A 13827-nucleotide genomic window follows, 5' to 3' on the forward strand; every position below is an offset into this window, starting at 1 on the left:
CTCAGGCGTCGAATTGAAGAACCCTGCAATAATGCGGACTGTGGCGCAAGATGATGAGAACGCTCAGAAGAAGTTCACATACTCGGCCTCGAACCCCGATACTTTTGAATGTCGAAACGACGATCGTCAAGCCCAATGACGTGCGTCGCGTGGGTATCCCGATCGTGTAGGGTTAGAATTTAGGTCAGTGTCAGATTGTCATCAACGCCGCGGTACTCCGTTCGGGAACTCTTAAGAGACATGGCAGTCATTTCCAGTACCATTCTCAACTCTCGATACAGATGATGCTCTCGATAATGCTCATAGTTTTGGCACAGATTCCAAAAGAGGTATCTTCCAATCCAAAAAAGGCAGGTCGGCCCCTTTCAGTTTGGTGGCCGTGCCATTATCACCGTTCCGACGGGCCGTATCTGTGTAATAATGATATTCGCGACTTCGACACATCGCGAAGTGCCAAAACAATCTTGCGTGACAAGATCTGCAATAGGGCAATAGGATGGCGCAGCAAATCACGATGGGCGATATTTCCGTCTATCCAGCGGACTCCCGAGTGGGTCGTGCGGACTCAGTTGTCACTTTTTTGGACACTTTTCCCCGAACCATGGTTCGTTATGAGCCTTCAGCAGAACCTGGTTCGAGAAGATCGGTCAATTTGGGTTCCATGGCTCACTCCTGGGCGCTAGAGCCGAGAGTGCACGACGGTCCAGCCACAGAACCCACGCCAGGGTTGGAACACGGATGGAATACGCCTCCGCATATCGACCTTCCATTGTGTCACTGAGTGCACAAGGTAATCCTGCACAGTCTCCGCAATTGCGATTCTCGTTCTTGTATTGACCCGTCCTCGAAGAACAGTCGAAAAGAAGTAATCTAAAAAAAGGCTTCGTTATATTATGCAATCTGCTTGGAATCTAGAAAACAGAGAACCTGTCTAGGTGTAGTGGAAGAAGAAAATATAAAGTGAAAAAACAGAATCAGTGCAGAGTGAAATAGGCAACTGGGAAGTTCTAACATGACATGATCACATCATCCATACTTGTACAGATCGTTCAGATGCTCAGAGTGTCGCTCAACATTGCAACTCATCAGAATCCATATGGTAACCGCAAGAAGACGGATTAAAAAGGGAAGACTCGGGACACATTGGTTAGCATAAATAAGAATCAAACAAATGACAACCCGTAAACACCCGCAATGCATATCGGTGAGTACTTGGACTCTGGTGTTGAGAATGAGACTCAGCCCGGGTTATTCATTCCGACGTTGACATACAACGCGTAGCCGTTCCAAGTCGATCGAATAGAGAATCATCAACAAATTATATTAGGAAAGATTTGGAGGGTATCATGATTATACGTGGCTAGTCTTGCTCGGCTTGCTCGTCGTAATCAGGGATGTTCCAGGAAAGGGACAGGAAGACGAAAAGGGAGAGAGCGGCTTAATGCTTGTTCGCACTATTGAGCCTATGCGGTGATTCGGAAGACGTTTGTTCCATGTCGCTGAACGGTGATTGCCGCTGCGAATCAAGATCACTGGCACCGTTCCGCATCTGGTTTCGAAGCGCGGGAAGCTGTCGTCTCCGTGCGTTGATAAACCAGTTGCTAATCTGCAGCGCGCAAGAGGTCAGCGAATGTGATCAAGAAAAGTTATTAGGACACTGTTGAAAGCTAACCTGGCTGATTGTAAGCCCGGTGCGAGTCATAAACATCTGTTTATCTTCCTCGCTCGGGTAGGGGTGATCCAGATGCTCATGGAACCAGGCTCGTAAGATATCAGTGACTGGCTTGGGAAGATTTCCTCGCCTGCGCTTGTTCTTCGAATCGACCGAGTCACCAAGGATGCCGAAATTAGACTGCTGTGATGGCGGCAATGACTGCGAAGAGGCCTGCTCTGAATCGCTTTGATAGATGACTCCCGGATAAGATGGATACTGTGGCTGAGCATGCATCACTGCCGGCACGCTGTTTCCAGCATATGGATCTCGCCGGTCAGCCACTGGGCCTGGCATAACGGCAGGAGAGTAATTTGGTGCGCCAACGGCAGCTGGTCGGAACTCCTGAGCCACAAATGCATCCGTCCGGGACGATCCCCGGTGTTCTGGTAATCCGGCGGCCGGTGCATTGAGAGCGCGATCGGGAATGGTTTGAAGGTCTCGGATAGATGGTAGAACAGGACTTGGGCCACGACCGGCTGCTGATTGTACACCGTTCCCTGGCAACCGTGTCTGAACGGGTGCCCGCTCCCTCAACATTATATCAGTCATGGGATAGTCGCGAACTTCCCCTACTGGGAACTTGGAAGATGATCCGTAGGGTGTCCGGCCTGAAAGGGGCCTGGATCCGGACCCAAACTCATGGTTTGATGATACAGGACGCTCGTGTGATGATGGTTGTTGGGATGATAGGTATAATCCAGATTCGATCTCGTCATGCAGATGAGGCGGGAGAAGCTACAGACTTGTCAGCGGCCCATGGTTCTCTTCGGGAAATACCTCTTGCAGGCGACGATGCTTCCTTACCTCCCGAAACGAGGGCAAAGCCTGAGTGTGATCGGCGGAAAGTCCACTGGCGTATGAAATGGCCATTTTTCCACTCTTGTCATCCACCTCACCGTTCTGGGACATAAGAGAATCAAGACTGTAGAGCCGATCTGGGTAACGATCACTCGTACCAAGGATCAGAAGGAAGGGATTATAGCAACTGGAAATCGGAGGGTATAGTCAGAGGATTCGAAGAGGCACAGCCGGCCTGCGGCATCGACACAGAACCAGGTGTTGGAGTGGTTGGAAGACGGTGATTGCTGGACGTAGTTTCGAGATAGAAGAACAGAAGTGGAGGTGTACCTGGCCAGTTTCCTTGGTGTAGTTATATGATTGATTGAGGAAGGCGGGGGGAAGAGGAAGGATATGAAGAGGTCAAGAATTGGTGAAGAAAAGGCCGGTAGTAGAAGAATAATGGTTATGGAAAAAGCAAAAGGCTGAACGATGGAGATATAATCTGATGATGCTGATGATGAATGATAAACGGAGGGGATTGGGCGACAATTATTAGTATTATATTTGATTATGTCACCTACCAGAAACAAATTCAAAATTCAAAATTAAAGCAAAATAAAAAATAAAACCGAAAGAAAATAATAGTCAAAAATATCGGTATCTTGACATTGCCGCTCACGATGACGATGGAGGCAGCTGAACCAAGGTTATGCAAGGCAAAGAGTATGAGGCAGCTTAACAATTGGATCGGGGCTGGACAAGATCTGTCGTCGGGGTTCAGACCTTTCTTTTCCTCCTTTCCTTTTTTTTTTCTGCTTTCTCGGTGGCCCAATCAGCGGAACAGAAAATATGTCAATTGTAGGTAGTGTCAGATTCTCAGTCTAATACACATACTTACCTAGGTACATAGACAGGACTTGGGATCAACAAATGTCAAATACGCAGAGCAACCGCAATGACAATGTAAGAAATATCTATCACGCACACTGGGAATATTGCAGGGCCACCTGTAAGAGCATTCATTAGTCCTGTACAAATATTTAGGATAGTTCAGACTCTTGGAGGCATGAATCTATGAATCGCAGGATCCGTCAGCTGTTCCATATTACCGAGCCATCCATGGAAGCAGACAAGAAGTCAAGAACAGGGGTGGGAAAAGAGGCAGATGCAAGAGAATCGATGATCGTGGTGCAGGTGGATACAGTAGCCACAGACTACAGACGACCGTCACTTCCTCCGTCGGGAACCAAAAAAGCATCAATGATTAACCAGGTGAGAATACTTAGTAGGCTAAAGGCTTAGGGAGACAACCTATGGCTGAAGGAGGGGAAGGGGGAAGAGAAATTTGGAGTTTAGAATTTTGGGATTTGGAACAGTTGGAGTCTTGGGCGGAGGCTTGGAAACTTCTGCACAGGGGCAAGGTATCAGTACACACTGGCAGGAAAATAATGAAAAAATTAAGGTGGGGAAGGTAATAATCTAGAAAATAAAAGAAAATAAATTTCTGGCTCACACCCAAAAAAGATTTTTTAATTTTGAGAATACTTCCTGTGGGAGCGCTATCAGAAATATCCCATGCAAGGTTGACAGACGGAACCAAGGATCGGGAGTTGCCCTTGATCACGGAGTAGTAGATTGATGTCCCAGTCTGATTGCAGCACCAAATGTCGATGATCTATCAGGTCACGCTGCAGAGACAACGGCCCTTCACACATTGCAAGGAGGCTAGTGATGATGATTTGTGTGTCAGAGGTGGTTTTCCACATGCTTATCGGTATTAGCTATCTCCACTGAAAGGGGTCGAACCAGGAGCACATACCTGGCCCAAGATCCATGGGCTTACCAAAGGATCAAAATAGAGGTATGGTCGTACTATGCACAGCATTGTCAGTTTCAATTGTCAGTTGTCGGCATGTCTATTTCTGTCAGGAAAAAATGGATATCCCCCAGACTGAGCTCGCACTTGGCCTGAGAGCCTGAAACTCTCCTCATGCCCATTGATTTGTTACTAGTATCCTTCCAGAAACCAACTAAAAGACTCTAGTATCTTCTAACTTTTTTAGGCGCTTTGACGGGTCATGCTAGTGGCAGGGTGTCGTTCATGATGTTTGAACACCCTGTCATCTATGAAATGCTTGCCCCAAAGTCTGGGATCCCAAGGCATAGCTAGGACGGTCTGAGGACTTCGGAGTCTAGGGATGGTGGCGCTCAAGCCTTCATATCCCGGGTTGTTGTCCTTGTCGCCCCTAGCAATATCGCTTAATAGATATTGATTATGCAGTGTTTTGATGTCAATACATGGTGGGGAAGAACTAAGAGGGGGGAAATGATTCCAGAAGGATTTTACACAAATAACCAATAGAACGTGGTAGCTTATCTGCAATCAGATATTGTGGGATAAGTGGGTTAGTTGGAATGGTGGCTGAGATTGTTTCAATAACAATGCGGATACAAGTCCACCTAGATTTTATGTCCAGTTTGTCCACCAGTGCAATCAAGGCTGCAACTAGAAATAAGGGACTCACATATGGCCTTGACATTCAGAATATTGGTAAAATTCATCGGAAAATGAAAAGCGATCGCCAGGTGTCCCTCGCTGAGCTGGCCCCACTTGGGCAATTGTGTCAGAAACACGCGGAGCCTGGAGGATTGAAGAGTGAGCACAGCAGCCGTAGGATGCTTAAGGTATATAAACAGTCTAGGTGAGACGACAGTAAAATAGTGCAGAGCATAGGTGGACGGAAGGTTAACGAAGACAAATTATGATATTTCAATTATTTGACCTAACAGTATCAAGTAAACTGGGATGAACACGAAGTAATATATAGAAGAAAGCATGATTTGATCCAGGAAGAGGATTGAAATAAATCATGTGGCAGCCGGGGTACTCTGATAGTATGAGATGAATACTGCAGAAACCCACTTTTTCTTTCTAATTAATTATTCATTTTACCTGTCCCGGGCTCCCGCTGCAAGTGGAAGTAACTGGCACCGATCGACGGCTGAGGGCGTCGCATCGAGATCGATCGAACAAAGTGGCAAAAGAACAAATAATGAAGGCTGCGAGCTGGTGAGGGTTGAGCTGGGGGATGACTGGCTGAGTTGGATGACAGGGGAAAGCCTAAGTTGCCTGACGTCCGGTAGGGCCTTCTGTCAGACGAGACTAGACCGGATCCGGGCATCCCAACTCCCAACTTCCTGGACAGGGAAGGGCTGATCGCCGAGGTGTTCCTTTGAGAAGCCCCACCTACCCTGGGATTGAACTGCAATCTGTGGTGTACCAGGATCCACGTCGTTCTGTCTCCTCCGTCACTGTGCATTAGTTACATGCAGTCCACTGCACATCATTCACATCCCGATCATCCAATTGCTGGATAGGACCGCTCCTCATGACTCCGACGATGGAGACAAGTTGAAGTCGGAGGATCGGGGGCAGAAAGGTCCTTGCATTCAACTCGAATTATCGCACTGCTGCCTGGCAACTGAGTCCCAATAATTGACCGCACAAGAAAGGGCCTGGTTAAGGCAAGATGGTTATCCTGTTGGCAGTGTGCTGCTTGGGCCTTTGACTAAATAGTAGCCTCGCATGACGCCGATGAAGAGTCAAGAAGACTGATTGGTGTGACAACTGGGTGCCTGTACCGTAGTAACTGTACGCGTAGTAAAAACAGGAGGTAATATGCAAGATCCGCTGCCCCGTGCATATGACATCTCAGCTTATCGACTAGGGGGTGGGTAGTGAAACTGACATGCGGCCATACCATCGGGCATGGAACCATAACTAGTGGTTTGGGTTGTGCGCTTTCAATGTCAAGAACTGAAAGTGTATGGAGCACTTTGTGAATCAAACCCATTTACCTCTTCGCCATCACCACTTCTGCGGCCTGTACGGACGAATGACATGACGTGCGCGATATAGGCCATCATTGGCTGCTATCAATTCGACTCAAGGCAGAGTTCCATGGTTACGAAACCAAAAGAATAGAAGATTTGGTTTTCGTTCATTTTGGTCTCTGGATATCTTGAGAATGGATCCGCTTTTTGCCAAGGTTGCTTCAAGATCGTCGGATGTCCCGACTTGGAGGGCCACATGAGATCAGAATTTCACTAGTCCGGGAGGACACAACCATGGAATCTGTCAAACTAGTACCATGAACTGCTTCGAATCGCGGTTTCATGATCCAATAAATATATATGGAGTCGATAGGTTGGAGTCGGAGGCTGCCATCAAGCTCGACCTGTGGGACGATCGGAAGATTCAATTTTCAAAATTTCCAGAACAGCCATATCGTTCTTCAATAATCGTTAGACATACCGGTTCCAATGCATACAGCGAATCTAATAATAATGACAACGATGGTGGAGAGTTGTCACCCACGAGACATGAGCCCGGAGGATCTTCTCGCTAGTCACTTCCTAGTCATGACTGTCCTGATTCTCGCACATCCTGCGAGATCACAATAATGAAGTTCCCTAGTCATGAGTAATAGCGACTTGGACCTTGCTTGTCCATCCACACTCTACAGCAGATGTGAAAGTAGAGGTAAGGGTTGTTGTGGCATGCAGGACAGTGGCAGGAAGCCTCAAATCCCGGATCTGTCTTTGAAGTCTGAACCCATCCAATCGGGGTAGATTTACTGGGAACGGTAGGACAGGTTCCAGCGTACCTGATTGATCTATTGCACTAATGCATTGATCTGGGACCCTCTGAATTACTAGTTGTCATTTGTAGAGGGTAAACATGTACGGAGTATGTTCCAGTTTATGCAGCTGGCATAAGCTGTTGGGCCAGCAGTCACTGTCCGGTGTTCACCGACATTGCTAAGAGAACTTGCTATGGAGTAGGGAAGACCCTCATCAACTCAAAAAAGAATGATCAAAGTTTGTGTCAGGATAATAATGCCGGGGCGATACCTGAAAAGAGCATTGTTCACTTACTGAGAATGGTAATCAAGACCGGCGTTGAAACACGAAGCCCTTGGTACATCCAAAGAAATTGGAGGTGGCGGACAACATGTTGGTGGATAGAGTTTGTCTTGCAAACCCTCGAGCCCCATTGATTGTCAGCTCGTTCCAGGCAGAGAGAGAGAGAGAGCCACTGTACCTATTATTACTCAATATTCAATATTCAGCGCAAGCTCGAGTGAGCAACCACGAGGTGATTCGCGTGGTTTATTTTACTTTATTTTACACATTCATACAAAAACATTGTTAAGTGTTTCTCCAGTTTTCAGACACCGATCGTCAATACTGATGATACATCAGCATGAGGGGGTAAATTTCAGTATGATGTTGCGAATGGAAACCAGTCACACTGATTGATGATGATTAACAGCATTAACCTTCTGACAGACGAAGATCAAAGCCACCTCGCTGAAATACAACCTTGACCGATGTTGATATGGTGAACAAGATCCACAGCGGATGCTTGAGCTGGACGACAATGTCGAGTCTTGGTCCCTTTCTTGAAAATGATTATGACAGAAGACAGATCATCATTAGCACCGCGTATGTTGTTGGCCAGAAGGGCGCAGTACATGTTTATCAAAGATGACCACTGGTCTAGGTAGAGCGCAAAGCACTACGGACTAGTAGTATGAATTCTGCTTCACTACAGTGGATGCATTGCACTCTAGTTCTAAGGTACTCTGTGATCCGTGAATCTGTACGCACTCCATATCTTGGAATGGAATTCCAAATATCTAGCTGCTTGGCTACTTCCAGCTGTAGGTGACGGGCTGGACAAGGACTGCCTTTCGGTCTGTCTAAGTTAGGGGAGAACCGATGACTGGATCGAGGCTGAAATGGAGCCTGACAGGTCGCCAGTCGCCACTAGTTTTTCGCTCCGTAAGGTAGTCTTGAGTGATACTAAGATACGTTACAGTGGGATAATACCTAGACTACCTAAGGTAGGGGATACTGCGTACTTGTAACCCGGCGTGAGTATCCATACCCACTTACTACGTACTACTACGTACTACCTAGGGCTAGCTTGGTGTCGTCACCCTACAAGAACCAATCATCGCAGAAAACTCGGATCGTGCATGAATGGAGTAAGTGTGCAGATCAATTCTGGATCTCGCAGGATGAAGTATGTAGTATCTACTATCTCGAAGATAGGAGACGATCGGAATGTTTCCCTGCAACGTACTCCATGCCTACTCGAGAGAATTCCCTACCTTGAGAGATGATTGGAATGTACCCGTGGACGACAGCGACTTTGAAGAACGCATCAGCCTACTCTCCAGGAGCACATCGTACATCTACCCAAGACTCCCGAACGTAAAATTGGATTGGTTGCAGCTGGAATTTGTCATCTTTAGCTGTTGTGTCACCTTTCTCGACCGAGCATTTCCTGGTACTTGGGTTCGTCTCACTCTCGGCTGGTTCGAAACGGGCCATCTCCGGCACGGCACAGCCTAACAAAAGCACAAGACTCACGCGGACTCTGTCTTGACTATGGTCTGCAGTCGACATAACAGTTCTTGTCATTTGTCACCTTCGACCTTCTTTCGCTATCTAGTAGTATCCGCTAGTTGTCCAAAAATCTCCACAATGGACAGCCAGTAGATATGCCTCTGCCGGGAATAGTTTGAACTTTGAATTACATGCTGCTCACGGGTTGTTTTATACTGCATCGGGTATCTTTCTATGGCGTACATCTCAAAAATCTCTTTGAGTTCGAATATCTGTTGCACATCCATTGATATTCCTTCAACTCCGTTCTCCGAGCAAGTAGGCTGTGGACATCATTTTTGGATTCAAGATGTCTCATCGAGACATCGACAAACTCACAAGTCTCCAACGCCCCATAGACTACTAACACCCATTGACATCAATGCCATTTCATGGAAATTCTCCGAAGTTTCCCCAATTTCTTGGTATACGCTTGCCATGGGAACCTTGATTCCAATAGTTCGAGATTTTATCACATAGTTCCAAACGTAGCCGGCGAATCAGCCCCTCGATCGAACGGATTTTCCAGGCCTCGCACAGCTTCCTGGAATAAGTCGCAGTGAAAATGCCATCCCTGGTTCCCTGGTAGGACAGCCAGAATCATTAGCTCACCCCAGCCCTGTTTCAATGCCGAAACCCTTGGGTTAGTACTAGTGGACTTGATGTTCGTTGGGTCACACTGGACTAGTTCATCATGTGCGGATGATCGACGGCCGATTTCCCTGCAGACAGAAGTTCATGAACTTCATGATCGTCTGACGGCCGTTTTCCAGATCATGCTTCTTGTCTTGTAAAGCTCTCTATATCTGAGACGATCGGCGTGGCATCATCATTGATCACTCCTTTCCTCATGGCTCCGCGATGGGTTATCTTCAAAAATGAGAATTGTGACAATTGTGGCTTAGTGATGGGTTCACTGCACGAGAGCCACATTTTTCTTCAATCGCGATCTACACAACAATCACTGCCTGTACCGAGGCACGGTATTTGTCATGATACCTCATCGGTTCCAGTTGTCCCCGGAATCGAGAGACTCCTGTTTCAATATGCGAGCATTTTGATGGCTCACCGACTCTCGGTAGTTGAGTCCGACGAGCCTGCCCCCTGATCTCTTCTTTGGGATGAAAGACAGGAATAGAAGAGTACCTGAGAGAAGTGAAACCCATCAGAATCAGACAGGGGGCGCATTTCCACTGGAGGGGTTCTCCTACCTGTGCAGCTACATCCAATACATGGCATATTGCTACCGCACTCGCCCCTTGTGTCTCATGGGTTTCCATTTCTGGCCACATTCGTTCGTGCTATTCATGCATCGGTGTATACCTGAGTTCATTGCATAGCATACAAAAAAGCCAGGGCCGAGACAGACTATTCGTTTGAGTTTCCAACGAGAACCCTGCATGATACATTGTCGGGATGCTCATTGTGATGCACTGCTGAGATCTCAATAGATGCCAATCTGAGTAACAGTTCCTCCAGGCGCCTGTCCTCCCGATACCTGTTTTGCTAGCCTTTTCTCAAATCCCCCCTCACCGTCAGACGACGTTGGTCTGTTGGCTCAGGTTCAATGTAAGGATATACTTCAATGATGTGCAGTCCCACATTCGCCCCGTTTTGCGCTTCTCTGCGCCGTCTATCTGCGAGACCAAGACTAATTCTCGCTCGAAACTCGCAAGTGAAGTCCTCTATTGCGCCAGGCGAGGAACATGACCTCAATACAGAACCGCTGCCCTTTCTGGACACTGTGGCGATCATCCGACGTGTGCCAAATTGGGTGAGCGAAATGTTGGAGAACAACAATTATGAGCCATAGCCCACCGATGGCTGGCGTCTTGTGTGGCTGACATCGGGAGAATTCGCCGAGAGAACAGACAAGGTAGTCTCAAAATCACTTGTTCGTGGTCTTTCGCTGAGAGATGAGTCGGTTAATGGCAAAATGCGATGATTATTGTCTACTCGAGGCAATCACGCTCTTGCTCTTGTCCAGTCATACACTATGGACTTCATCGCAGTTGTTTGCACATTCAGCTTGGTCAGACCGAAGGCACACCAGTCCGATGGGGTTGTAGTTATTGAGTAAAGCTTTTCTGAATTTCTTCTCCCAATTGTTTTCGACGATGAGTCGAGATGTACTAATCCTTGTTTGATCTCGGTTCTGCAGCAGCCTTTGAAGAACTATCTCATATTCAACAGGCCGCAAATGGGTGACACGGGCGATTGTAACAAGTGATGATCCTTGACTGTTGCTGTAGTTCTTGCGATTGGGTCGATATGAAGGAGCTTTTTCTTTTTCGAGTGTGGTTCTGAAGGTATACAGCCACACTGTCACCGCTACCAGCCCATACTGCAAGCCCACGCAAGAATTCGAGAAGAGTGATACTTGCAGTGCATGTATCCCAATTTCACTCGACTGGTCGGACCATCGGGTGACATGTTGACAGTCAGCATGTTAATAGCGCTCAGGATGCCGCGAGGGCCTTCGAGTACCAACCAATGTCATGGTGAACATGTTGGCTGGATACTGGCCAGCAAGCAGCGTGCGTTCGTCAGACGGTTGAGATTGATGTGCAGGGAGCCTATCTCGCGGTGTTTATCGCAGGAGGTAGCATTTCGTTTCTATTCAATTTTAGATTTGCAAAGTCCTATGCTGAAACGTACTAAGATCCATCGTCCTTCGGATATATGCATCAGCGAGCAATCCTCGCTTCAAGTAAGCGTTTCGATCTTTGTATTTCAACGCTCATCCTCTTCTGTGCGTGTGATGCGCATCCTCTTCCAGTGTTCGCTCAGACCCACTTGCTGAATAGGAAGGACTGAGACTGAGCACCATCCACCATGTCCATTGCTTGTGGCAATCCATGAATGTCACCTCGTCTTCGAACTGCACTGCCTGCCAGCTGACCAGCAGGGCCTCCGTTCAATGAGATTTGAAGAAGAGACGCGTCGGAAGCCGACATTGCTTTTCATTCCAATTGCTTCTGACCCCTCAGGGTCCCCATGTTTGGCAAGGTAGTTGGGAAGGAGTAATGCCTGTCCTTGCTTGACCGGTCCTGATGGATTCCGTAGGTATAGGATCTCGCAGGGTGCGGTCATTTCGAACCTATCGCACATGTATCAAGGTTAGTATCGCTCATGGCAATGGGCAGGAGCCATTCAATGCAGAGCTCGAGAACACGTTACAGGACTTTTGACCGTCGGTGATTCACCCAAGGTCGCTCAATTGATGCAAGAGAAAAATTTTTCTCTGTTGCTCCTTGGCTTTGCAGAATTGGGACGAATTGGCGCTTCCCTTCTCAAAGCATTAGGTAAATGCATTCGTCCAAGCAAGACTGGCCAGGATTACAGTGTTACACTGGCTGCACACAATGGAGTCGTATGTTGCCTGAGGAAACGAAAATTATGTGCCTAGACTCTTTCACTTCTCTTCGATTGACAGTATTTATACTCGCACAGAACCACAGAGGTAAGGGTATCTTTTCTACAGAATGCCTTCAACACCTCGGACATACAATGTCTTTGTTCTTCTCTCAGACGAAATTCGTTCGATATGACATCCGTTCCTGGGCTAGTCTACATACAACATGGGCTTGATGCGCACTGATCTCGGCCTACCGGTTTCTGTCTGTCATCAAGCTGAAGTTTACTTTCCCACTGGATGTTGAAAGATTGGCTTCACACCATCAGTCACTTGACAACAGGGTCATGAAGGATGATCGTCGATGGAGAAAGTTTGCCAGATAAGTGAGGATCACCTGATAAAGGTTCGGCCTTGATTTGCCCGTACGCATCATCTTCCCCTCAAATTTCCTCTTCTGTTCTTCTGCAGTCAGATCCTTCGCTGCCTGGCAGCAGTCTTCGAGAAGTTACCATGATCGGCCCATCCGAGCATCAATCAATCAGATTGACAAAGGACAATTTCCAACAAACTTTCGGATGCAGGTACAATCCTCGATAGGAATTGCGTTATCTCTGCAGTCGGAGCTCTCCGGAAGCTCTCAGTCATTCAGATTTGCGATAATATCTCTTGATCTCGGTGGTCTGATAGTTGATCTTCCGTCTTCAAAGGTCAATTGGACGCATTATCGCGCGATAGCATGTGAGACATGTCTACCTATTCAATGCAACCATTTTATCAAGCTGTGGGGTGTTATGTGATCTGCCAAGGTCCACGCCCACCTTGTTCCCAGCTTCCCACTGGTCCACTTGGACAGCACAATGGGAGCGAAGAAAGGAGGGCTAGCTTGGCGTCTATCGCCAAAATGAGTACTTATTGGCTGGCATTCATCCATACAAGGATGGCTGTCGCCTGTTCCTCTTGTGAAGGCACACTAAGCATGATCCCTGTTCTTCAAGACCGCCAGTTCATGCTACAAGGGTCTTGTCCAACGAAACGACTCACAGAGACTGATGAGGAGATTGGCACATGTTAGCGGCAGGAACTAGCCCAAATCGCGCTTTTCCCCCCTCCCGCTCAGACGACTGCTGTTGCTTGCGTCTTGCCACCTTCCAAAATAAGCTATGGGCCGGTGACCGAGGTACAACCCTGCGCTAGAAGATTGCTTAACAGAGTCTCGAGGCTTATTGGAGCTTCTTGGCATGTCTCTACCTTATCCAGCAGGAGGGCCTTTTGTGTTTCCACAAATTTATAGTAGTAAGTCCAGAGAGTTCTTTTTCCTAATTAGACATGGAGTTATAATCTATTGGCTACAGCGACGCAGAGTCTTGACTTTCTGTCACCAACATTCTGGCTGAGAATGGGCTCAAAAGTCTGGACCTTTTCTTGCGGGGCTGTTGCTAACATCCTTAGCAGCATATTCAGACTCACATAGGATCCACAAGTCAGCTGTTAAGGTCCGGTGCTTGTTGGCCATGGCACA

General features: G+C 47.5%; 1 protein-coding gene across 1 annotated transcript; it reads right to left on the minus strand.

Moving 5' to 3' along the window:
- Positions 1-1438: 1438 nt before the first annotated feature.
- On the minus strand, positions 1439-2623 carry CDV56_108929 (homeobox domain-containing protein; the record flags this gene model as incomplete). Its single annotated transcript, XM_026762548.1, has 3 exons — positions 1439-1606; positions 1673-2449; positions 2519-2623. 3 exons carry the CDS (start codon positions 2621-2623, stop codon positions 1439-1441), a joined length of 1050 nt encoding a protein of 349 aa, XP_026617756.1.
- Between the last annotated feature and the right edge of the window lie 11204 nt (positions 2624-13827).

Source organism: Aspergillus thermomutatus (genome assembly GCF_002237265.1).
Source record: "Aspergillus thermomutatus strain HMR AF 39 chromosome Unknown NODE_18, whole genome shotgun sequence".
In the NCBI taxonomy this organism is placed as follows: domain Eukaryota; kingdom Fungi; phylum Ascomycota; class Eurotiomycetes; order Eurotiales; family Aspergillaceae; genus Aspergillus; species Aspergillus thermomutatus.